Source organism: Cupressus sempervirens, chromosome 9, assembly GCF_028749045.1.
Source record: "Cupressus sempervirens isolate cs-2001-9-10 chromosome 9, ASM2874904v1, whole genome shotgun sequence".
NCBI lineage: Eukaryota > Viridiplantae > Streptophyta > Pinopsida > Cupressales > Cupressaceae > Cupressus > Cupressus sempervirens.
In genome coordinates, this window is record NC_143126.1 from 557,033,494 (window position 1) to 557,059,980 (window position 26,487).

The 26,487-nt window shown below is 36.7% G+C and overlaps 1 protein-coding gene across 1 annotated transcript in view; it reads right to left on the reverse strand.

The window, feature by feature from the left end:
- LOC149539865 (PH, RCC1 and FYVE domains-containing protein 1-like) overlaps positions 1 to 20,437 on the reverse strand; it is a 177,957-nt gene extending 157,520 nt beyond the window's left edge. Inside the window, exons 1-4 of the mRNA XM_089801065.1 lie at positions 20,012 to 20,437; positions 18,216 to 18,302; positions 823 to 912; positions 591 to 677 (exon numbers count right to left, since the gene is read on the reverse strand). Of these exons, the coding sequence (XP_089657191.1) occupies positions 591 to 677; positions 823 to 912; positions 18,216 to 18,302; positions 20,012 to 20,059 (312 nt within the window). The 5' untranslated portion in view covers positions 20,060 to 20,437. The remainder of the gene's footprint in view (positions 1 to 590; positions 678 to 822; positions 913 to 18,215; positions 18,303 to 20,011) is intronic.
- Positions 20,438 to 26,487: the final 6,050 nt, after the last annotated feature.

Genomic DNA, 26,487 nt, shown 5'->3' on the forward strand with positions numbered 1-26,487 from the left:
TGGTACAAGTGATGGAGTATAGCCTGTGACAAAAGGTACTTTATTATTGTATTGAAATTTAATGTATCACCATGAAATTTTTGGGTGTATGCTAACTAGCAGATATTGTACAAGCGTATTCCATACTGATTGATTTATAAAGAGACCTGAAGGTCTACAGCACCTGATTTAAAAATAGGGTAGTGAATGAAGAGCATACTGAAATTAACATATTTGTCATTAAAACAATAAAAAATCAAGAACATGATAATATCAATTTTATCATTATTCAATAAAATTCTCTGCACTTAAAAGATGATGCCTCTACCGACCAAAAAAAAGATGACGACAAAGAAACAATATTTATATAATTCCTGAACAGGTTTGTCAATATTCATTATCAAACAAGCAACAATGATAAACTAACCAATGCCATGAGAAAAATTACGAAAGATGATTTGGTCAGAGAATATAGGTTTTACTTTTAATCATTTAGGAATTCACTAACTTCAATTTTAGAGGGGAAAGATGGAACTAAAAGAGATATACAAAGTCAATACGTATCCAACTTCTGGAAATTCATAATGTAAGTAATGATCATGGGAACTCACCAAATCAAGCGACTGTTCCCCATTCCCATATATTAAAGAAAATGATTGATACTCCTTTTCAGGCCGAGGTTGTCGATGGAAATTTGACTGAAAATGTTACAAAAAGCAACAAATATATTAACTCTAATCCAATATAAATAGGTTTATAGTCTTGAAAAGAATTTATTTAAGAAAAAATATGAAAACCTTAACTATTTTTTATTAATAAACGATTTGTCCAGGTTATACTTACAGTACGCTGGCCTGCAATGATCTTAGAAACAGCATTCAACCTCAATTGTTTTTCCTCCTTCCCAGAGAACCAAATCAAAGATCTTTCATCCTGAACATTCATAGACATAACAGGAAAATATTTTTATGCCTTCTTAATACTCGTATAGATGAACAAGACCTGACAAAAGGTTTCAAGACCTAACTGGAATGAAATTATAAAGACTTTGCTAACCATCATAATCCTAGAATGAAAAAAATTATTATTTCTATTTAATGAGTCGATGACAATCCAGACTTTTATATTAACATTTGCAATCAGTTAGATATCTGAACAAAAGTTTACAGGAGTGTGAGACATACGAGTAAAGGAGCAAAGGATAAAACATCAATATCATAGACAAGAAAATAACAAAGTAAAAAATGAGCAACACTTAAACCAATCTTGAACAGAGATATAAGGTGAATTTTCCTGTGCAAAATATTTTATATTGTTTGTGTAAAGAAACTTGGATCTGTTGTAGAGAAAAACTAAGTTCAGTAGTATTAGTAACCTATGAACAATATCCTATCCTTGATTGCAAGATGAAGTATAATGACAATTTCTGATCTCAGAAATCCACCATGCAGAGACTGTCCATAATAATCTGATGACTGTAGGTATCTAGAATGCCACAGTTATTAATTCATTGATAAGAACAGTTGCCATTATCATCATATGTATCTTCTAGGAGAGTCATGATCTCATGGAAGGGTGCGACTGTCCCGTGGCAACTGCCACGGGAGTCACAACCTCTCATGAGATCGTGACTTTCCATAACCAATACATATGCTAATAAAACACTTATTTGCCTTTACCGATCCATGTTAGAATATATTAATATTTAATATGGTTTGACTTATAATGACATTTAATAATATGAATATATATATATATAGACGTAAATAATAATATATAAATATATATATATACACAATTGTGATATATATATACACACACACACACACACACACACACACACACAATTGTGATATATATATATATATATATATATATATATATATATATATCACAATTTTGTGTGTGTGTGTGTGTGTGTGTGTATATATATATATATATTTTTTTAACATGTTATTATGTTATTATATTAATATCACAATTATAAATATGTTCATAACCGTAATAAATACAAATGCTTCAATCCGAATGAAGCTATATTCTTAACAGTTTGGTCATTCAGGAGCTAATATTTTGACATGAAAAGATAATATGTTTAAAGTGATAGACATGTCTACTGGATTCAGGATGAGCCCTGCCAATACACGAGTTATACCACTATTCTTAAACATGTCCCCTTACTTCATTACGACCTAATAGTTGATGGCCACTAATAAATTGTAATTTGTAAACATAAGTGAGAACTGATCATTTTCTTTGAAGGTATGCATTAAGCTCCCAACACAAGAGACCTTACCAATTGGCACTAATCCAAGCTAGGCCTGATATCAAATTCCTAATGACGCAGACCCTTACAGCCCAATGTCCCAGAGACTACCCCTAGCACTTAATCAAAAGAGCCCCACGGCTCACCTCATTGCACATACATTTAGATACACATCTCACTAAGTATATGCAACATGCCATTAATTCTTTTAGGAATTGGGGAGGTGGGCTAGTTCAAAGATAAACACATAACCCTTAACAAACTAGTGATCCTTGAAAGAGTGTATAATACATTGAAGAAAACTGAGACTATGTGATCTGCTGAAGCTATAGGATGTCAAAATACTTTGGTAGGGAAGTCTTCAGCCTTAGAAAGAAGCATCTACATAATCAAATTAGGAATAAGCCACCAAGTTTGGCTTTTGTCACTCATTACCCATGCATTTTATTTGATTATTAGGATATAGGTAAAAATCCATGAATGCTATCGGATTGGAAATTCATATCAATCTAATTAGTGCTAACAAATATTCCTCTCACATTTCCTTAATGTAAATTCTTATTGAAAATCATTCTCCAAATGCACTGAAGGATCAACAAGATATGGATCATTAATTGGTCTAATCCAAGGTTATGAACCATTGGAATTCTAACTAGTTTACACTACATTTGAAATCTCTTACCCAGTTGGATCATTAACATACCTTGGCAAAAGAAAATCTCACCATTTTGGAATGATATTCAACCATAAAATGTATATATAATCTAAGCCATAGGGTTTGCCGAATTTTCAGCTTTAGGTTCGAAATCTGACAAACCCATAAAATACAAAAAAATCACTTAAGTCTGGCACACAATTCATACAACAGCAATTTGGTTGTTGTTTTGAAGAAAACATTTAATTGCGACATTTTTTAGGGTTTTAGACCCAAAAAATGTATAAATGAACCTTTGTTTACGGAAAATGCATCAATCTTCTAAAGATCATTTCTGTTGCAGCTTGGAAATCATCTGCCACCATCTATGGAGAGTTGAGGCATCTGAAATCATATGGTGTTTGGTGTTTGAAATCAATGATGTTTGTCATCTTTGTTAGCCATCCATGTTTGGCGTTTGGCATTTGGTGGTCCTTGTATGTTGGTTGCAAGGTCATTGTAGCCCCACGTCTCTCACCTTCTATAGGTCCCGATGATCTCCCAACAATAGCAGCGATTGCCAAGTCCCAATGGACATTTCCAAAGATTTTCATTTTATTTTTAGGTTTCAGCAGTTCATAACTTTATTATGATATATGTTATTTTTATTTCTTTATCCATAGAAAAATATTTTCATGTATAATTTTTATGAGAAAAACATTAATATTTTATTTACATTTTTTGTTAGTAAAAATATTAAGATTTTGTATGTTTATCTATTATTATGAATTTTATTATTATTTCATTATATATATATATATAAGGCGAAATTAATGTCACATTTTTTTTAAAATTTTTTGGACCTTGCCGAACTTCATGGTTGTCAAATTCGAACTCAAGCTCGAACTCGAACCTTGTGACCTAGAATATAACATATACAAAATATATCCAATGCCAACTTGTTTGCACATTCAAAATTTCAAAGAAAGGAATGGTGCTACAACTGTAACCTTAATGATATTCAATCCTTTCAAGAAGTAGTAACCCTCATGCTCAATCTTGTAAATCGCTAGCATGAACATACACAGAAAATGAGTATTATTGCAATGCTACAGAAATAATCCGAAATTTCCAAAAATACATTGAATATTCATTAATAAATTGCAAATATAGCCACATCCACAAAAGAACTTGTACCTAAGGGCCTCACCGAAAGGAATTAGAAGCCCTCCAAATAATAAGCCTTCACAAAATAAAGGATGCTAATGCCAAAAGGAGCTTGCATCAAGAATGAAAACTCATACTAATTAGAGTCTTCGAGGCCAGCACTTGTCTTAAGCAGCACAAACTTTCCAAACACCAAGGAAACCTACAATATTGAGCTCTTACAATTTGCAACATGAATATCCTATCCACGCCACAGTAGCAAACTTGCACAAATAAACAGATTTGCACTAGTATAGTGTCTCATGCCCAAGCAAGAATGGCATCCCAGGAACTATGAATAGAAGTTGCACAACCTTTATTACAATCATAGACAATTTCTATTTTCTCTGTTTAATATCTAATGGTTATCTAGTGTAATCTTCTGAAAAATATTAGAATGTTTATATTCTTTACGAATGTTTCTTAAGGAAACATTGTTCAATCTCTTGTATAAATAGACCTCTTGGTTTCTATTAATAACAAACAAATATTTTCCATTTACTTCGTAATATGGTATTAGAGCCAAGACTCTTTAAGTTTTTTTCGAAAATAATTATACTTTCTTGGTTGAAATTATTTGCCTTTTATTTTCGAAATTATTTACATGCATATTTGCTTCCAACTATCTCTATAATCCACCTAGGATTTCTGTTTTGGGAGATCTGAATCCGTCAACTTCTGGCCCAGTTCTACAACCCATTTCTGTTCAGATCCATCTATTTTTTCTGCACATTTCAGCCATTTTTTGCCGTTTTTTTTTGCAGCAGGGCCATTTTTGTTCAAAACCCTAATTTTTTTTACCAGATCAAAAAACATTTTACAGATTCTTGGTGGCTTTTTGAGATCTCAACTGGGTTGTCTGTTTTTTCTGGATGCCTTGATTTTCGAGCCAACCAATCCAAAAATCGACAACATATTCTTTTTGGGTTTTTCAAGCTCTCTTCTAGGCCACCCTTCAAATTTTCTAGGTCTTCCATTTTTGCCTCGAAGAACGTATCTCCACAAGTTCTCATGCTTTTTCATTGCAAAACATGCTATGGCATCATTGACCAATATTCTGCTCGAGAGCAATTCAAAATTCCATGGTTAGAATTATGGCACTTCAAAGCAACGGATCATAGCAATTTTTGAATATCGGAGTACCGATCAGATTGTTCTAGGTGTTACACAATGTCCAACTGCGCCTGGTATTGATCAAGACTCATGGGATCTGAATAATCGAGAGGCAGTGATGCTTCTCAAATTATCTATGGCTAATGATCAACTCTCTCAAATTCCATCCGGCAAGATAGCTGCCGAGATATGGGCACATCTGAAAGGTCGTCATGAGACTTCTGACAAAAGCAGAGCTTTCTTCTTGAAGAACACTTTGTTTTCTATTATCATGGATGAGTGAACCTCGCTCCAAGCTCACCTAAATAAGATTCAAAAAATTTGTGACTAGTTGCTTGCCATCAGTCGCAAGATGGAGGAAGAGAACATTGTGGTTATCACTCTTTGAAGTCTACCAAATTCCTACGAGCATTTTATCGTGACTCTCAACATTATGTCTTTTGGTGTTGATCTGAAGTTCACCAATCTCTGCACACTTTTGCTTCAGCAAGATTGGTGGAAACAACAATTTGGTAGCAGTTCCAACTCCACCTCCATAGAGCAAGCCTTTGCTGCCAAATCCTTTCAGAAGGATAAAGGTCAGTTTTAATAGCCTCCTCAGCAGACATCATCTACTCTAGATTCAAAAGGCCTCCCAGAAGAAAAACATTCAATGCAACTATTGCCACAAGCTTGGGCACATGAAGGTTGAATCTCAAAAGCGCTTAGCTACCCTATCTATAAGCAATCTGGTTCACAACCCACAGTGAACAGTGCAGGGCACCTTGAGCAAACAAAATCTGCCTTTTATGCTTTTTGACAACTTCATGCTTTGGATAGATTAACCATTAAGGGAGGGTATTGCGATAATAGATAGTTTCTATTATTTCAGTTTAATATCTAATAGTTATCTAGTGTAATCTTCTGTAAATATTAGAATGTTTATATTCTTTATGATTGTTTCTTAAGGAAACATAGTTCAATATCTTGTATAAATAGACCTCTTGGTCTCTGTTAATAACAAGCAAATATTTTCCAATTACTTTGTAATAACCTTCAACTAGAATGTCACAAAATGATGGTGTCTAAACAAGAACTCTTTGCCAACTCAAAATATCCATGGAGGCACATATAGTAAACTTCTAAAATGTAGTCCACATCTTTCCCATATATATTTCATTATATCCAAAACTTATGAAATATGTCTCTAAAAGAGACTTCACAAATTTTAAGATTTGGCATGTTAGAGTGTAATTCTATGGTGACTTCTATGGAAGCAAATCTGAAAAAGTTACACGATGATATATCCACTTTAGATCTAGTTGATACTACTATGTATAGACATCTAATTGGTTCTTTAGTGTATTTGGTTAACCCAAGGCTCGATATATGTTATACAATTAATACATTGAGTTAATTCATATGTGAACCAAGGAAAATTCATCTTGTGGCAGCAAAACATATATTGAGGTATGTGTGTGTGTGTGGGATGGGGGGGGGGGGTGTTGGGCGGAGGGGGGGCGGGTGGGGGAGCGGAGGTACAATGGGATATGGATTGAAATATGCTTCATGTCTAGAGCTGAACTTACAAGGGTTCTCTAGTTTAGATTGGGCAAGATGTGTGCTTGCTAGGAAGAGTACTTCAAGATGTTTCAGCCTAGGTTCAGCCATGGCTTCCTAGTGCAGCAAAAAACAATTGTGTGGCTAACAGTACAGCTGAAGCAAAGTATGTTGCAGCATGTATGGCTGCAATAGAATTTGAGTGGCTTCGTATATTACTCGCAAATTTATTTTGACAGCCTTTGGAACCAACTGTGATCGTGTTTGATAACAAAAGTTGTATGAAGCTTTCAATTAATCTCATTTTTCATGACGGAACGAAACTTGTGGATATTAAATACCACTACTTGAGGGATATGGTTCAAAAGAAAGTGATTGAGCTCAAGTACATTTCTATAGAAGAGCATATTGCAAACATTCTCACCAAGCCACTTCTGTGAGTGAAGTTTTGCTACTTTCAAGATAAGTTTGGTATTGTAGAGAATGATGGTCTTGTTGGAAGAGAGTCTCAGCTCCAATCATTATTATCCTTTACTTCTTATTATTTGTGAGTTCTTCTCTATGAGAGAAGTCAAAGGAGCAATCCCTTGTTAATGAGTTCTTTTCTACGAGAGGAATTTGAGGTGCAATCCCTTGTTCATGAGTCCTCTACCAGAGAGGTTCAAGGTGCAATCCCTTGTTAATGAGTTCTTTGCGAAAGAACTTCGACGTAAAATCCCTTGTTCAACCCTCTGGGAAGAGCTATGGTTGATTCACCACCCTTTAGGAGTAACCATGGTGGAACTCATGTGTGTGACTCCATGAATTTATCTTTATGCTTTTCTGATTCACCCTCTAGGAGTAGCTATGGTGAATACTGTTATGCTGACATTATGATTTTATTAAGAAAAGTCTATGATGAAATTTTGTTGGCATTCTTCTAATTATAGCTTGGTGCACTTGTCATGAGATGAAATATTGAAGGTCTCTCTCTTGCTAAGAGGGAGTGTTGAATTATGTAGCAGCGACAAAGATCTTAACACTTTTGATGATTGTTGGATTGCCTCTATTTTGTGATGTATTCATTTCCTTTGTCATGTCCATATCTGTTAGACATGTGTTCAAGACTCAATTCATATTCACCATCGATTTTATGTCTACTGCTATGCGATGTCCTGTCTCTGTTTTGTTCTTTTTTTGTTCCTAGTCTTATATTGGTGGGAGAAATTCATATATTATATGACTGTGTTGTTTTATCATTGCCATGTGTATTCATTATTATCACTTGGCATTGGTATTTCTCTTGTCAGTCGATGACATGGTATCCTTGCATATCTAGCTCTTTTCGTATTAGTTATGTTCTCTTTCACATCGTCATTACTCTCTTAATGGCAATGTTTTTGACAACACTCCTTACCAAGAATCGATTCATTTTTTTTGTGGCGGTAAATTCATGTAACAACATTAAAATATCAAAGAAGACTATAAATTATTTGGTCTATTGTATCATTGCATTTTTATTCATTCCATATAGATGTCTTCTATATTACAATAATAGATAAGTCATCTATTATTAGTTAATGGTTATCTATTGTAAATATCTAGTTAGCTTTAGTTAGCTTTCGCTTTTTTAGCTTTATCTATTAGAATAGAATATTTCTACTTTTTTTTATAGTTTCCTAAGGAAACATCGCTTTATTCTTTTGTGTAAATTGACTTTTCGATCTCTGTTAATAACAAGCAAGTATTTACCAATTACTTCCGTAATATGGTATCAGAGCCAGTACTTCAAATTTTTTCAAAAAATTTAAAATTTCTTTTGAAATTTTTTGTTCAAATTTTTTTAAAACTTATTTATGAGATTTTTCACATAAATCCAGCTAGGGTTTCCATTTTTTTGTAAAGACTTTCATCCGTTTGAATCTTGGAGATTATGCAATTTTTTTGACTAGGATTTTGATTCAAAATCTGAAAATCACGAACTGGAAAATTGCGACTTCGTGCCCACATTTGTTTGGCTTTCTCTGCAAATCAAGACAGGAAATCGCATATTTCCTTTTGCGTCTACAAATCGCAACATTTCCATCTACAAACTAGTGCGATTTTTGGTAGTTTGCCCTCTGCAAAGCGCGCCATTTTTCACTCAACTCGTGACTGCATCCCGTGCGATTTTCTCCAAATCGTGTCTGTAAAGAGGCGTGGCAAACTAGTGTTTGTGTGTGCCAAACTTGGGTGCAGTTTTTTTGGTGATAGAAGGCAACTTGCAACTCTACACTTCTCCAAATTTTTACCAAATAAATTCATGCCTTCAAACAAACTTTGTCACCTTTCAAATCTGCCTATTTGTTGGTCTATTTTTGCAACGTTTTATCTCAATTCGGCCATTATTTGGAGCTTGTTTTGCTACTGGATAGGGTTTTGCCCAAAATCCTAATTTTTGGGCTCGAAAATTTTTTTGATTAAAGATTCTTGGTGGGTTTTTTGAGAGCTCAACTGGGTTGTCATCCATTTTTTCTAGGTGCCTCAATTTTTGAGCCAGCGGATCCAAAAACTGACAACATATTCCTTCTGGGTTTTTCAAGCTCTTCTAGGTCACTCTCCAATTTTTTTGGGTCTTCTGTATTTTTGCCTCGAAGAACATGCCTTCACAGTTTTCCATTGACAAACGTGCCATGGCATCTCTGACAAACATTCTACTCGAGCATAACTTCAAATTCAGTGGTCGAAATTATGGCACCTGGAAGTAGCAGATCATCTCAATTTTTGAATATCGGAACACCGATCAACTTGTTCTGAGTGTTACAAAGCGTCTGACTTCTCCGGGTCCTGATCAAGATACATGGGATCTAAATTATCAAGAGGCAGTGATGCTTCTCAAATTATCTATAGTTGATGATCAGCCTTCTCAGATTCCATCTAGCAATATAGCTGCTGAGATCTGGACACATCTCAAAGGTCTTCATGAGACTTCTGACAAAAGCAAAGCCTTCTTTCTGAAAAACACTCTAATTTCTATTGTCATGGATGAGTGCACCTCGCTCCAAACACACCTGAATCGGATTCAGGAAATTCGTGATCAGTTTCTTGCCATCAGTCGCAGGATGGAGGAAGAGGATATTGTGGCTATCACTCTTCGAAGTTTACCAAAATCCTATGAGCATTTTATCGAGACTCTCAACATCACATCTTCTGGTGTTGATTTGAACTTTACTAATCTCTGCACCCTCTTGCTTCAACAAGATCGATGGAAATAATAGTTCGGTAGCAACTCCAATTCCACCTCCACAAAGCAAGCCTTTGCTGCGAAATCCTTTCAGAAGGATAAAGACAAGTTTCAACAGCCATCTCAGCAGAAATCTTCTGCTCCAGCATCAGATGGTTCTCAAAAGAACATTCAATGCAACTACTGCCACAAGTTTGGACACATGAAGGTTGAATGTCGGAAACGCTTAGCTGCACAGTCTAAGCAATCAGGTTTGCAACCCAAAATGAACAGTGCAAAGCACACTGAGCTAGTGGAATCTGCCTTTTACGCATTCATGGCTAAAAGACCTGCAAATCATGTGAAGTCGTATGCCTAGTACATTGATTCAGGTGCCTCTCGTCATTTCACTCACCGCAAAGACTGGTTTACTGACTACCAACCTTATTTAGACTGTTATTTTTGGTGGCGGAGAAGACTACACGATTGTCGGTAAAGGCAACATTCAGATTTAGTTAGTTGGGAGGAATCTCATATTCCTTGATGTGTACTACGTTCCAGGGATGGAACTAAATCTACTCTAGGTTAGTCAGTTGCTGCGACATTCTCGACACTTGGCAATCACCTTCGGTTCACATCAGTGCACCATCACTGATCGGGCGACTAAGTCTACTGTTGCAGTAGGTCTTGAGGATCATGGTCTTTTCAGACTTACTAATTCTGGTGATTCTCAGGACTTAGCTATGGATGCTCGGCAGTCTTCTGTTAGCACACTTTGGCATCAGCAATATGTGCACTTAAATATGCATTATCTCTCACAGCTTGCTCGGGATGAGCTTGTTCTCAGATTGCCAGAGATTCAGACTCAACAGCTTGGAGTTTGTGATGCATGCCAGGCTGGAAAGCAACATCGCACACCTTTCACCAGTGGTGATTCATGGCAACTTCTCAGGTACTTCAGCTTGTTCATGCTAATATCTATGGCCCTATGGCCACTCCTTCTGTTCTTGGGTCCAAGTATTTTCTGTTGTTTGTTGATGATTTTAGTAGAAAAATGTGGGTGTATTTCCTTAAAAAGAAATCAAATGCCTTTCCTGTATTTCAAAAGTTTAAATGTTTAGTTGAAAAAGAGTCTAGGAAATCTATTATTACTCTTAGATCAAACAATGGGGGGGGAATTTTGTTTTCTCCAGCTTCTTGGATAAACATGGCATCAAACACCAGTTAACCACACGCCACAACAGAACAGTGTAGTTGAACGTCAGAACAGGACAATCACCAAGATGGCTCGATCCATGCTCAAACACAGACATGTTCCGAAGCAGTTTTCGGCAGAAGCAGTTAACACTATAGTTTATCTATTGAATCAGTCACCCACAGTGGTGATCAAAGGTAAAAATCCAAAAGAGGCCTGGTCAAGTCACAAACCCAAAATCAGTTACCTGAACATTTTTGGCTCTCTTGCTTTTGTTTGGATCCTTGATGCGTCACGCACCAAGTTGAATGCCAAGAGTCAAAAACTAATGCTTGTTGGATATAGCAGGCTTCACAAAGCCTGCCGCCTGATCGATGTTGAGACATCTAATCTCATCTACAGTCGTGATGTAGTCTTTGATGAGCAGCGAGGACCTTTCATGCCTATTTCTCTTGTTCCTAATCTAGTAGACCAGCCTATGCAGGCTCATGATTTGGGAGTTCGGCTTCCATTAGGTCCACCTAATGCGAGGGCTCCACTAGCTCCTATAGCTCTAGTTATACCAGTGATACCTGTACAGACACCTCCGGCTTCTCCTGCAAGATCACCTCGCTTTGTAGATGCTTCACCTGAGTTTGATCCAAATTCTTTTGATAAGGATCCTGTTGATCAAGCATATTCTCGTAATAATGTTGGTCACTCTCCTGTCCGGCCTAAGTGGTGGGCTAAGACACTTGTTGATCTTTGTAATGATGAGCTCATTGATGGGAGGACTGCTCGAAAAAAGAGCAAAACTTACAGATTCTGTTAACTTTGCTCTCATGGCCAACATTCACAATGTGTTTGAACCTCACACATATTCCAAGGCTAAAGGAATTCGAAAGTGGGAACAAGCCATGACATCTGAACACCAGAGCCTACTGAAGAACAACACCTGGGTCCTTTCTGATCTTCCACCAAGGAAGAAACCCATTGGCTACAAATGGGTCTACCAAATCAAATACAAATCGAATGGTACTTTGGATAAGTACAAAGCTCGTTTAGTGGTGAAGGGCTTTTCTCAGCATCAAAGCATTGATTATGAGGAGACCTTTGCTCTTATTGCAAAGATGAGCACCATCAGATTATTAAAATAATATCTTATACTTTCTATAATAGTCAACTACTTGTCTGTAGTCTGTCTTTCAGTCTAGATAGGAATGTTTCCTATCCCGTCTCTTTTTTCTTCAGTCCAGATAGGAATGTTTCCTATCCTGTCTCTAGTTTTGTTTCTAATTCCGTCTTCAGTCTACGTTGTTTCTTTTAGAAACAACATCCTTGTAATTCTTTATAAGGAACACATTTGTTCCTCTGTTAATTAATAAATCATCCGGGAATCCATTAATCTGCCAACTCTTCTTGAATCTTGTAACATGGTATCAGAGCCATTATAAGAAATTTTTCTAAAAATTTATAATTTCTTTCAAAATTATCTGCTAAATTTTTTGAAATTATTTCTAAGGATTTCTCTATAGCCCATTCAGGATTTCTTCTTCTTTGAGAAATTTATCTGTGCACATCTGAGTTTCGGCTAGGGTTTATGAATCTGCAAATCACGTCCATGCAAAACGAAAGTCGTTTTTATCTGCTCATGCCTGCGTCTAGGGTTCTGATCATGATCCTATTATTATCGTGACTTGTCTTCATTCCTGCCCACACTTGGCATTTTGTTCGTGCCCGTGCCTGGTCTTCATTTCTGCCCGCGCTTGGTATTCTGCTTGTGATTGGTATTTCCGCTCGCGCCTGGTATCCTTTTTTCTCTGCAAATCAAGACGGGAAGTTGCGTATTTCCTCGTGTTTACCTGCATCTGCAAATCGCGCCATATCCATTTGTAAACTCTTGATTTTTGGAGATCGTTTTTGGCATTTTTTGTGCAAACGTTTTTTTTTACGACCCACAACCTGCGCGATTTCTTCTGTTTTTTCCTGCAAATACAGTCACGACCTTCACCTAGTACTTGTCACCTCTGAAATCCCACCTGTTCTTAGTCATTTTTTCAAGCAGAATTGGTTGTTTTTTAAGCACTCCGCTATTTTTTCTACAACTATTGACCTCCATAGCCGTCGCCTGATATTTTGTTCGAAACCCTAATTTTTGGGGTCGAAAAAATATTTTGTTTGCAGATTCTTGGTTCGTTTTTTGAGAGCTCAACTGGGTTGTCATCCGTTTTTTCTAGGTGCCTCGATTTTTGTGCCTCGATTTTCGAGCTAGCGGATTCAGAAAACGACAGCAGATTCTTTTTGAGTTTTTCGAGCTCTCTTCTGGGTCATTCTCTGATTCTTCTAGGTCTTTCGTATTTTTGCCTCGAAGAACGTGCCTTCACAGATTTTCACAGTTTCATGGCATCTCTGACAAATATTCTGCTCGAGCATAATTCCAAATTCAATGGTCGCAATTATGGAACTTGGAAGCAGCGCATCATCGCAATCTTCGAATATCGAAACACCAATCAACTTGTTCTGGGTGTTACGCAGCGTCCGACTTCTCTGGGTCCTGATCAAGATACATGGGATCTGAACAATCAAGAGGCAGTAATGCTTCTCAAACTATCCATAGCTGATGACCAGCTTTCTCAGATTCCATCCGGCAAGACAGCTACCGAAATCTGGACACATCTAAAAGGTCTTCATGAGACTTTCGACAAGAGCAGAGCCTTCTAAATTTGTTTCTGTTTTTTTATGGGTTTGTTGATTTTCTTCTCAAAAATCATTTCAAGTTGTTTGTAATACGCCTGGGTTTTACCGTTTTTGCCAAAAAAACGAAGTTTTGTAAATCCAACTTATTTTGAGTCATAGCACTCTTCTGGCAAAGCTTCTTGGTTTCAGCATTCTGTAGATCCAGGGAGGGTCTCAGTTATCACAGAATGTTCCGACATCCGTACGTTGACCATTAAGGGAGGGTATTAAGATAATATCTTATACTTTCTATAATAGTCAACTACTTGTCTGTAGTCTGTCTTTCACTCTAGATAGGAATGTTTCCTATCCCGTCTCTTTTTTCTTCAGTCCAGATAGGAATGTTTCCTATCCTGTCTCTAGTTTTGTTTCTAATTCCGTCTTCAGTCTACGTTGTTTCTTTTAGAAACAACGTCCTTGTAATTCTTTATAAGGAACACATTTGTTCCTCTATTAATTAATAAATCATCCGGAAATCCGTTAATCTGCCAACTCTTCTTGAATCAGATTAGTCCTAGCCATGGCAGCACAGTTGGGCAGGAAGGTCCATTAGATGGACGTCAAGAGTGCTTTCCTGAATGGTGATCTCCATGAAGAGGTTACATGACACAACCTCCTGGTCTCATATTCCTTGTTTGCAAATCATTCCTGAAAAAGAGTAATTGGTTAAGAGAACCGCCCCTTTTGTAAATTAGTTAAGTTCCTCTTAAAAGCCACCTATGGTAAGAAGGGAATCTCCCCTATTGTTGAGAGGAGAGAGATATCTCATGAGACATTGCCTAAAGTAACAATTTCATAAGTTATAGTTGCATCCTTCATTATTCTAAATTACAACAGCCTTTATTGGGAAACTATCTCAATCTTGAAAACATTCTATGCTCTCAATTATTCTCGCCATTTATTCCCCTACATGTATGGTTTGTCATATTGTTCTTCTTGCTTTGTGTCATTCTATAATCTTGGAGTCTACTTACAAAATTAGGCCCATGCCTTGATTTGTCAATTTGGTAGGTCACATGTGTGCAAATAGGAATGCCCAAGGAAGAAATAATGAGATGCCAGAAATGGGAATTTGAATTTTGGATCTTGGAACGTGAATTACAAGTTGGGAAGAACGTGGGTATTTCATTTGCAAATGGGAAAATATTAACGCACTTCACATATACAAGGGAAGTACTTGCACTAGCAATCGGGTCTTAGAGACTCGATTTCAAGTGATTTGAAATGGTCAGATTTTGGAAGATCAACTACAAGTTTTGGAAAGAACCTTATATTTCACAAGCATGAATATGCCTTACAAGGCCAAATTAGGGTTTTGGAAGATCTATTACAAAAATGGGAATAACCTACTTGTATTTTATTGTTGTGATAGAAATCTACAATGATGTTTTCAAAACCCAAAGTTATCAATATTATGCATAATCCAAGTCTTAGAAGATATAAAACAAGTTTGGGAAGAACTATTATTCAACTTGCAACACGAACTTGCAACATTGAGGGGAAAAATGAGCTTGATACATATGTGGAAGTCTTGGAAATACAGCTCACAAGTGAGGGAAAGACTAGCCGTAATCACAACAACATTTGCAATGTGTTGCTAGAAACTCGAACTGCAGCCTTTTTGAGAACATAATATCAGCACAAGAAGTAGTTGAGAATACACTTGCAGGTCTCATGCTTGCAGTTTTATAGATATTTGAGAACTTGTAATATGGTATTGAAAACCTAAAATGGGGAAGACCATAGCATTTTGTGAAGATGCAATCAAAAATATCTGTTTCATCTCCAAATTTGTGATACTTCTTTTATGACCCAAAAACGCATTAAGATGCCAAGAAAAGGACTTTTGGAAGATACAGATTTAAAAAGAAGCAATGACTTATGAGCACAAATAAAAGGAAACACACATTTATGAAAGATTTAAGCAAAAATGCCGTTTAAGTGGAGAGGAGTTGCATCTACCCAAAAACAGCTAGAAAGAGGAAGGAAGCTACAGATTTGAATACTAGAAATAAAGAAAAGCTTCAAATTTGTAATCAGAACATAGTTAAAACCCTAAGTGGCTACATGAAATACATGCCTATCTAAAATCACTCAAAAACTTGAAGAAAAACACTAAGAATGCCAAATAAAACCAAAAATGCAGCTATAGCATAACATACGAATGCAGAAAACCATATGAAAAGCGACCTAGAAAAACAGAAGAGACTAGTGAACAAAAACAAAAATCATACCTGGAGTAAAAAGTAAGAAAAATGCCCTTAACATGCAGTAAAAAATGTCATATACAGCTCGCAACTGCCTCTAGGAGTTAAAAAGTCTGAAAAAGTTCCCTAAAACGCCAAAATTGAGGGCTCTTTAGCAGAGAAATTGCACTTAAAAAGTAGTAAAAACAATCTCAAACTCCTTATGAGGGTCCCTTCATACACGATTCAAGCCCCTCCTTCCATGTCATGTTTCATAGCCAGAGTTTCAAGTTTGTAACAGTATAAAAATTTTAAAACTGCACCATTGGGTTTTTTTTTTTAAATTAATTGTAACATTAAGATGTTTTAACTTGTATTACAGGCTCAAAAAGTCGATACACCACTTATGACCAGTAATTTCAGGTATCAAACAACAAATTACAAGTTACATTTTAAAGTTGAAAAATAAGTGTTACCCCAAGTTTCCAGGACGGACAGCAGGGAACTGTCTTGCATATGCATTCCCTTGTTCCCTATCATAACCATCTCAAAAACTTGGGGCAGGATAGAAAAATATCAAAGGTCGTGCACACAAGAAAGACAAGCATGCATAGAGAACAAATGATAAATTACATGCAAAGAAAAAAGCTAGGGAAAGATAAAAGGTAACTTTGTGAATGATATACAATGCAAAATGCCCCACGTGCTTTTACTTTGCATTGCATTAGAAGATCTTTTTCTTTACCTTCTCAAAATGTAATGTAATGGTGTTGCATGTCCCTTATATGTTTGTGGGAATTGTCTCTTTTTTATAATCTAGCTTTAACCTTCATGAAAAACATTGTCAACGAGATAAATTTCTAGACTGAGTCTTAACATTGTATTTGATACATGACAAAGCATTACATCAGAGAACAATTAAATTTAATCAGCAGGTAAAACAGGCTCTTCTACTTTAAAAGCATGCAAGCATGTAAATCAGTGTATAATCTAAAAACTATCATATGAGAGGGTTTCGGTCAGCAACACTGCAGATCCAAACAAATGAGATACAAAATTGAGAATAGAATATTTGTGCCTCTGAAATACACTGAGCCTTGACTCTAGGTGACTCTGCTACTGTATTCTTTGCCTCTACCTCCACTACCAGTGCCTCTTCAATTGATGGTTCTGATCCAACTAGCTCTGGCCCTGTAGGGGTAGGGTGGGACTGCTTATTTTACTGGTGCTTCCCTCTCTCCTACCATGGGTGGGGATGTGGGATAAGGTTCATCAGCTCAGGCCACTGAATCGCCAATGGCTGGATTTGGATCTGCCTTTGCTCAGATTTGATGTCACCTTTTCTTTATCTGTTCCTGGTGTTTTCGCCTCCACTACTGGCTCCATATCCGGATCAATGATGTCAACTTGGTCAGATGCCTTTCCTGTTCCTGCTCTCACCTCTAGTTACCCTTTTATCTGTCTATGATGGCAGGCAAATATAGACACATCCGATCACGTCTATTTTTCGTCTCTATCCCCCTATCCTCCTGCCATAGAATAGTAGGGCCTTGCCTCATGAAACAAACCAGCGTGCCTCATCATTAACATAGCTCATCAACCAGGTGACCATCAAAGGAACCCAGGTTACAATCAGTAGACCCGAACAACCCATCCAACCGCTTCAGTCATATTATGTGTTTAATCTTACGTGAGATCCTTTCCCATTCACTCGTCTCCAGTTAGTCAGTCCTTTAGTCGCATAAAGCGCTCACTGGATTCCCCAAAGTCTTTTTTTTATGTATTTCTATTCGAGGTTACCCCGCACTAGGAATGGTGAGTTAGTCCAACACACAATAACTGATGTTTCCTTCTAAAGCTGCCACAAATTTTGCTTCCAAATCTATGATAACTTACATGTTATTGCCTATGCATCCCTGCCTTTTTCCTTTTACTATGTTGTTTTACAATTGTCACTTAAGAAAGTGAGGGCAATAGAACAGTAGAACTAAAAGAGAGGCCAATTTCATCCATAGCATACTTTCAAATAAAAATAAGCAAATAAACTAGTGTCCAAATTTAACAATTCACTTGTCTCCTTGTAAAATTATTTCCCTTTGCAGATATATCACTACAGAATGGGAGAAATATCAAACAGAGTACCTTTTTTTTCATTATCTATGGTCTGAAATTGCAGAAAAGTGTGCAAAAAATTAACTTACTTTAGATAACCTGAAGGGACAGAACCTGGGCTTTCCTCTCCTTCCATACTTCAACAAATGTGCACCTTTCTTCAAGGCAATAATTGCCTTCATAAAATCACAACAAATTTATGCAAGTAAGAAACCCTAGTTCAAGGCAGAAATCCATTATAAAAGAAAGAATTTCAAGTGTGCAGAGCGCTAAGTTTTGAATATTTTCAAATTTTCAACATCCGAAAAAATGTTCTCAACTAAGGATTTTTATTTAAACATATTTTTTATGAATCTAACATTAGCTAGAAATCCCTATAAAGAATCCATGTCAACTAAAAAAGAGGAATGGACAAGCACTTCAACTTAAAATAGTAACATAAGTTTTTTTAATGAAAACGATATTTAAATTCTCATCTTGCTCAGCATATGTTGGATCCCTGAAGAAAACTGACATATCCATTGGAAGCAAGAAATGTAGCCAACTGGTGGCAAATAATTTTGTTGATGTGTGGATGGTCCTGGTACCAATCACGGAGAGCATCGATAAAATCTATTTTAAAATAAATGAAGTAAGCTAGTACTATTCAAAAATCAACACTAGCTTCTGAAGTACACAACTGAGCCAATGTTTAGGCATGTGATAATTTAAACTATCATACACAAGCCAAATCTCCATATATTAAAAATTGTTTTCAATATCTATGGATGTTACCAGATTATCCATTTCCCTTTGGTGTTAAAATTCCAAATATTGTAAAACGTAATACATATGTGGCATCAGGTCTGCTTTGAGATGAATTGGTTACTGTAGATAGAAGCTTGTGAGCCTAAGTTGCAGTATATAACATAGAAGTCTAAAATATTTGTTGAAAGAAGGAATACAAATATTAACCTCCAAATGAAGCAAAACAAGTAGTCAACGTCTGATCACTGAAATTAACAAGACACCTCAGTTTCATCTCCATAAACTACAGGACTCTCCTCCGACAGTTGGAAATATTGCCTTTGACTGTGCTGTCATTATCACCATCAGAATTTAAACATGGGTATTCTGTTTCGGTATTGGTTTGCACTCCATTGATTCCCAATATGAACAAAACAAGCTTATAAGTTAACTCTTAAGTCAGCGTTATCGACTTGCTTGTAACTAAAGAGCAGTCATGATGCATTACACTTGAGCTCAAAGGCGTAGGTTGGAATGTCATACTTGTTTGGAATTAGCTTTTAAGTTAGCCTGATACAATTGTTTGTAATCAAACGGTAGTCACAATGCATTTAACTTAATTCACAAGCATATATGTGAATATAATAGTGAGATGTATTAAAACAACAAGAGTTGAAGTTCTATGATCTTGATGAATTGGTGCGTATTATGTTTTTCCAGATCGCTCGTTATGTCATAAACACACCCACAGAAAGTACAGATCCCTTAAGAAACTTTGAAATTAGCAATACTTGAATCAATTTAGCCTGCCTTCCAAAATGGTCACGCTATAAGTTTTCACCATAGGTATGAATTTACAATGTTGGGATCTATTTGGACTCGAGTAACTTGCAAAAGATATATTTGGAAGGGCTTCCAATGTCGCTAGCCGCTCACATTGCCCACCAGTTAAACTTATACTTCTGATCCAGTTGAGATGCTCATGACAGAAATGCAGATTTCATGTATTGCCCTAATTACTTGAGAATTGCTGGCGGTATACATTGTGCAAGTGCCAAAGCAAGAAGGGTACTAAAGAAAAACAAAGATAAATGGATATGTGGGGCTGTGAAATTTGTAGAAGCAAAATAAGAGATGAAAGGCATTTAGGATGGATCACCTGTTGTATATCACGGTCAAATGGTGTTGCTCGTCTGGACTCCCCCATTGTTGCGGTTACCTTGACTTCCCTCTTCGCTTTTAGGACCACAATTGATGTTTACATATACCGTCATCAGCAACAGCACTGAGTTGGGTATGGTGGGAATGAAATAGATTTGAAGTGGGCATTGGGAAGGTTGACAAAACATGTAGACTGCCAAGGGATCTGCGTAATGGAGGACTGGAGACAACGACCAGGCAAAGCGTTGGAAAGTCACATGGAATGTTTATAGCCTCAGAGCTCTACCAACCCCTACTCCCTCTTCTCGCTGATCTCTGATGCCGAGAAAGGACCGTCCAATTTCTAGCCTGGCTTTTCAACTACTTACTCCAAACACAGTTCTCTGTACATCGGATTTTACTTGTCTACATCCTACTTGCCTATAATTAGCTAATTTTATTGACCCTCTCACTCAACACACTAAAACCGAGCCTCATCATACACGTTGTCAAAAGTTTAGAGCTCCCACACGTGAGTTGTAGTTTTATTAAGTATTTATTTAATAATCAACTCCAGAGTGTAATTGGGTAGGACCCTAAATTTGACTTGGAATTAACAGTCTAATCCATTCAACGGTCATCTCTAGTGACCGCCTGATCCTTCTCCTTTGCTGTTACTCTCGCTAAAGATCATCTCCGCATTCTCCAAATAGATGAGCTCAATTATATCCGACTAATTTCTACACTTACCTATGCTTTTAATTTTAACCTCATTTTTAAGTTATGGACGTTCTTGTTGTTCTTCTATATAGTGTGTACATACTAATTTAATTTGAACCTATTTATTTAATTTAAAAATATATGAATTCAATTTTTTTAAATTTATTGTTAATTAATGTTTAATTAATGCATTTAGTTATATATCTTGATGACACAAAAAAATAGTTTCCAATTTAAAATAAGAAGAACAATAACAACTTTAGCATCTCCAAGACTAAATATTAATTAGTTAATAGGGCAATTAGCATTTCAATCTTTGTCTTAAGGCCTCAATTTCTCAAAAAAAACCTGCTTAAAAGTCTATACCACAAGTCAATGGTCAAGACATTATAATTAATTGCTCATAATATCACTATAAGCATCACAATCCAAAATATAGTGTCTTTTAGATTGTACTACCCTAGAAAGAGTAAAAGACACTCTTACTTCCAAATCTTATTTTGTTCATTTCTACCACTCAAGTTGATGAGAACTAGTTCCTAATTGAGCAATAAGAATTCTAGCTCAATGATGAGAAGTTTATATCTATGTGATTAACACCTATAATTCGTATTGCTCTTGAATGTACACCTCCTCTTATTATGATTGAGAATTTAAGCTTCCTTATTTAAAAAGGCACATTATGAAAATGAAGCTAACCACTCTAAACATTGTTATGCATTGGATATTATTGTGTCCATCATTAAGTTGGGTCCTAAAAACAACATCAACTCTTCCCTTATGTGCAAACAACATGCATTATTTCATCTACACATATCTTTCACCATTTAGAATCAAGTATATTATCCCTCCTCCCTACTTCCAAACTTCTCTATGTATAGATAAGTTGTACTTGATAGAGGTGGTCATCTTGTCATTCCCTCCTACTATACTTTCACCTATAAAATTTAAAAGTGATACCTTGAGCACGACTTTACTAAAGAGAACTCTTGTTTGTTGTTTCACGTTTAACTACATCTAGAGTTATTTTAATGAGAACTATAGTAAACAAAGAGATGAAATTGAACCTTATCAATACATCTCTCTTTAATGAACTATGAAAATGGTGAGACTTTCTTGCTATGTGTACCATCTTAAACTAGAAGTGTCCATCATTTAAGACCTTTTAACAGTCGTCCCATAGCGACTTCATGGACCATGGATGGATTTGTGCTTAATGTGCCTATTCTCCTATTTTTTTACTCTTTTCTTGATTCTATCTATACTCTCTCTGAGATGTCCAAGATCTTTTTCTAGGTCCTTCCCCAATATTAGGCCCACTTGGTCAACCTATCCTAGAATAGGTCAACCTAGGTCGATCTATTCCCAGGAAGAGATCAACCTCTTGCTTGGGGTTAAGAGGCCTTAGGCATCGAAGTGCCTCGTGGTTTCCAATTATTTTCTTTTAATCCCCAACTATCTTGCCTTATTTCCTACCCGAAAACTAGTATAAAATGAGGCTTAAGACCTTCATTTTCACATTCATTCACATAAGACATCCACTTTTGATCCAGTGGCAATCAAGATCCACTCTTACATCCATACCATTGGGTGGATATTTTGCAACCAATACTTTTGTTAAAATCCAATTGCAAAATAGACCAACCACAAAGTATGAAACAAAGTCTCCCCTACCTTAAAAGGATTGTTCCTTGGATCGACTCAAGGTAAGCAAGAATTTGAGAGATTTGTAAGGGGTGTTACCAATATTCTTTCATCTTATCTTTCACGAAAGCATCCACTTATCTATGTAGCGAGTAATGGGTAAGATGAAATATCTAACTACACTTCTATCCAATAGTTCGAAATGGTGATAATGATACCAAACACTAACTCAAAGACTAGTTGAAAGTGTATTGGTTTGGCTCTGTATCACGTAATCTAGTAGTGTAATAAAGGAAAATTAACTATTAAAAGCATTCACAAAAATAAATAAGCTAACACTTATGATAAGACCAAGGTTATCAACAAGAAGGAAGGCAAACCAAGAATGGTAGGCTCCTTATGACCTACGATGATGTAGTTATGTCCCTGATGATGGGGATGTATGCTCACGATGTGCTCAAGCTTCCAATAGGTGGGGGTTTTTACCAAATGTGTAGATGGGTGGAGGTTTCAACAATGGAGATGTAGATGTATTTCAGCATGGTGATGGTGTAAAATGGCTATGATGGAGTGGTTAGTGGAGCATTATAAGTTTGCATAAAAGTGGATTGATATTTTTTGAGAGGGAAGGGCTTTATTTATAGGCCAAGGGGTAGTGAGATGGAGGGTCAGGATGCAAGGATGGAAAAATGGTGAGGGAGGGCTAAGATGCTTTGAAAGGGGAACACATGGATTGTGCTTGTTTGGAGCCAATAGGGGAGTGACACTTGTCACAAGGAGGATGAGTGTGAGGGGATGGGATAATGGTTGGTCAAAGGGAGTGATGAGGGAGGAAGAGTGTGGAAGAGGGATGTAAGAGGAATTAATGGCATGTAAGAGCCATAAATGCTCTTAGGTAGGGATGGAAGAGGATAAGGGAGACTTTTTTGACTTTGGCTTGGGTTAGCAAGTCTTAACCCTTGCTTAAAGTTGTGCACATGTTTAGGAGGGGGATTAGACTTAGCTTAGGAAGGGGGTTAGGGGGCAAGTGGCTTAGCTTTGATGGGATGGGTTAGTTAGGTGGCTAAGTGAGGTTAGTATGGGTGAATGGGTTGGATTAGGAATTAGGATAGGGTTTAGGGATGTTTTTAGGGGTTAGGATAATTTATTAAATGATTTATTTAATAAAGAGGGGGATATGGGATTAAATTAAATAGATATGAGGATTTATTTAATTTAATAGAGGAATAGGGATTTAATTGATAAATTGATTTTGGGTTATCATTTGATTTTATCAATTGGACTATAGTTAATCAAATTAATTAATTAACTAAGGGATGACGATTAATTAATTAAATAATAAATATTTAATCAATAATGTCCTAAGAGATTACTAAATATGATTACCTATTGGTGTAATCAGATTTAGGTGTCTACATTTTGCCCCTCTTTGACATAGTGTTGGAACAACACTATTTCAAAGAAGTTCGAATATAAATGATGCGAAGAAGACTTTTTGAAGCAACATGGTCACCCTAGTTTTGAGAAGAAGAGGAGAGAATAGACTATGTGATGCCCCCTCAAGAAGGAAACAGGGAGAGAAGGTGAGGCCCGACAACTTCTTGAAAAGTACAAGAATCAAGGGTGAGCAGGAGGACTGAGAGTGGCTAAGAGAGGGGGTTTAAGAAAGTTCATACTCTCACTATGGGAGAATGATACAAAGGAAAACCTTGTACGCAAGGACAAGTGATGGTTAAGAACACTAGTTATAGGGGGAGGGGGGAGGGTGATTGGTTGTTTGAAATTGAACCCAGGGAAGTGATTTGGAAGATGGTAGGGTTGGGGAGATTATGGTTCTAGGATTATGATTGGCGATGACTAAAATTATGATTGATGTAGAAGCTATGATTATGATTGATGCAAGAGCTATGAGTATGATTGAGACAGGATTGGATACTATGGGATTGATAGATTGGTTGGATCATGATTGTAGGACTGATTCGATGGGATGCTTGGATAGGAGGGGATGTTTTGATAGGATGAGATGCTTGGATAGGATAGGATGCTTGGATAGAATGGGATGTTTGAAGCAATCCATTGAAGCTTAAGCATGGGGGTGTTCCAAAGGGGAGCACCACCATATAGTTGAGAACTTATTTTGATATAGGAATAATGGAGATATGCCAAGGTTATTATGAACATCAAAGCCTTTGCACCAATATTGCATAGGACTGATGTGAAACAAACATGCAAGGATTGCCCCAGCATCACACATGAATCCTAGAAGAATCAGAGTGGAAACGAGACTAGGTAACCAATAAGCAAACAATATTTTCTAAGTACACCATGTAACCACAAGTAATCACATGTTTGTAATATGCAAAGGTCATATTTGACTGATTCACAAGAAAAAAGAAGAAGATGAAAGCGACCTGATCAAAACCTTGCCCTTGAATTTCCCCATTAGCAGCACACCATGATATAAAAGATCGTGGCAACTTTGAGGAGGGAACAACTCAAATCACTTGGAAGAGATACTTTAAGAACCAAACTTGAAATCCCGAAAAGAAAATAAATTGAAAGAAAATGTAGATCCATAAAAAAGTTAACATTTTGCCAAAGAGATCGGTAGGACTAGATATTGATGGACTGAGATCAGATGAGAGGAAGGATACATCCTACAAGGATCTATCAATAATATCAAGGACTAGGATGAGCCAGGCAATCAGAACCTTTTAGGACAACACTTTGATGACAAGGGATCTCATATGAGGGTTCACTAGAGCATCTAACCAAGATAATTACAATTTATGATCAAGCATTAATGGACATGAAGAGATGAGAGATATACAATGGTACCAAGCGAAGGAGAAGGGATATATAGTTGATAGACCAAAGTATGTACAAGGGATTATTGTACAAAAAGCTCAGTATGATAGGATAGTAGTAGGAAAGATAAAAATGAGAAGATAGTGGATAAAAAGATTAGGATGAGGAGATAAAGGGAAAGCTTAGGATAAGGAGATAGAGGGGATGAAAAGCTTGGGATGGGAAGATAGTGGATAAAAAACTCAAGAGGAGGTTATAGTGGATAAAAGCTCAGGATAATAGATAAAAAGTTGGGGATAAGGAGATAAAGGAAAAGCGTAGGATAAGAAGATAGAGGAAAACCTCGGGATAAAGAGATAAATGGGATAAAAAGATTGGGATGGGAAGATAGCAGATGAAAAGCTCAGGATGAGGAGATAGTGGAAAAACTATAGGATAAGGAGATAGTGGATAAAAAGCTTACGATGAGGAGATAGTGGAAAAACTATAGGATAAGGAGATAGTGGATAAAAAGCTTACGATGAGGAGATAGTGGAAAAAAATCTCAAGATGAGGAGATAGTGGATGAAAAGCTTGGGATGAGGAGATAGCAAATGAAAGCTCTGGATGAGGAGATAGTGGGTAAAAAGCTCAGGATGAGGAGATAGTAGATGAAAAACTTAGGATGAGGAGATAGTGGATGTAAAAAGCTCAAGATAAGGAGATAGTGGAGCTAAAAAGCTTAGTATGATGAGATAGCAGAGTTGAGGGTGGATAGGGTGATGTGGATAAAAAGGTCAAGGAGTGGGGAGGATGCATCCCAATGATGATGATTGGGGTGTGACCAAGGCTTGCAACAAGGTTGGGCGAAAGATTAAGAAGGTGATTGGATGAGTTAAAAAGATGTGCAATGGAATGGTGCAGTTGATGGTAGATTTCCAGGAGCATTAGGATAGGAATGGATGACATTGGGGTATATGGGGATAGCCTAGAACTAGATACCAATGACAAGGGGTGTACCAAGTGATGGAAAGATGGAGAGATGGTGAGAAGTGCAAGGATAGAAGAAAAGGGTATGACTGGTAGAAGGTTGGATAGAGGAATGTGAAAAGATAGGGAGTGGGAGATGAATGGTTTTGGGGATGACAAGATGAAAATAGGGCTAGAATGGGGGGATGGAAGGATGGACATGACACAGTCTCCAAGGAATATAGTGCCCCTAGTTATCATATGGTATTCAAGAGGAGGTTTTATGAGGGATGTGATAGGATGGAATATTGGTCGACAAGAGGATAAGGGAGGTAGATGGAAGATAAAAAGAGTTTTTATGAGGGGTGTGATAGG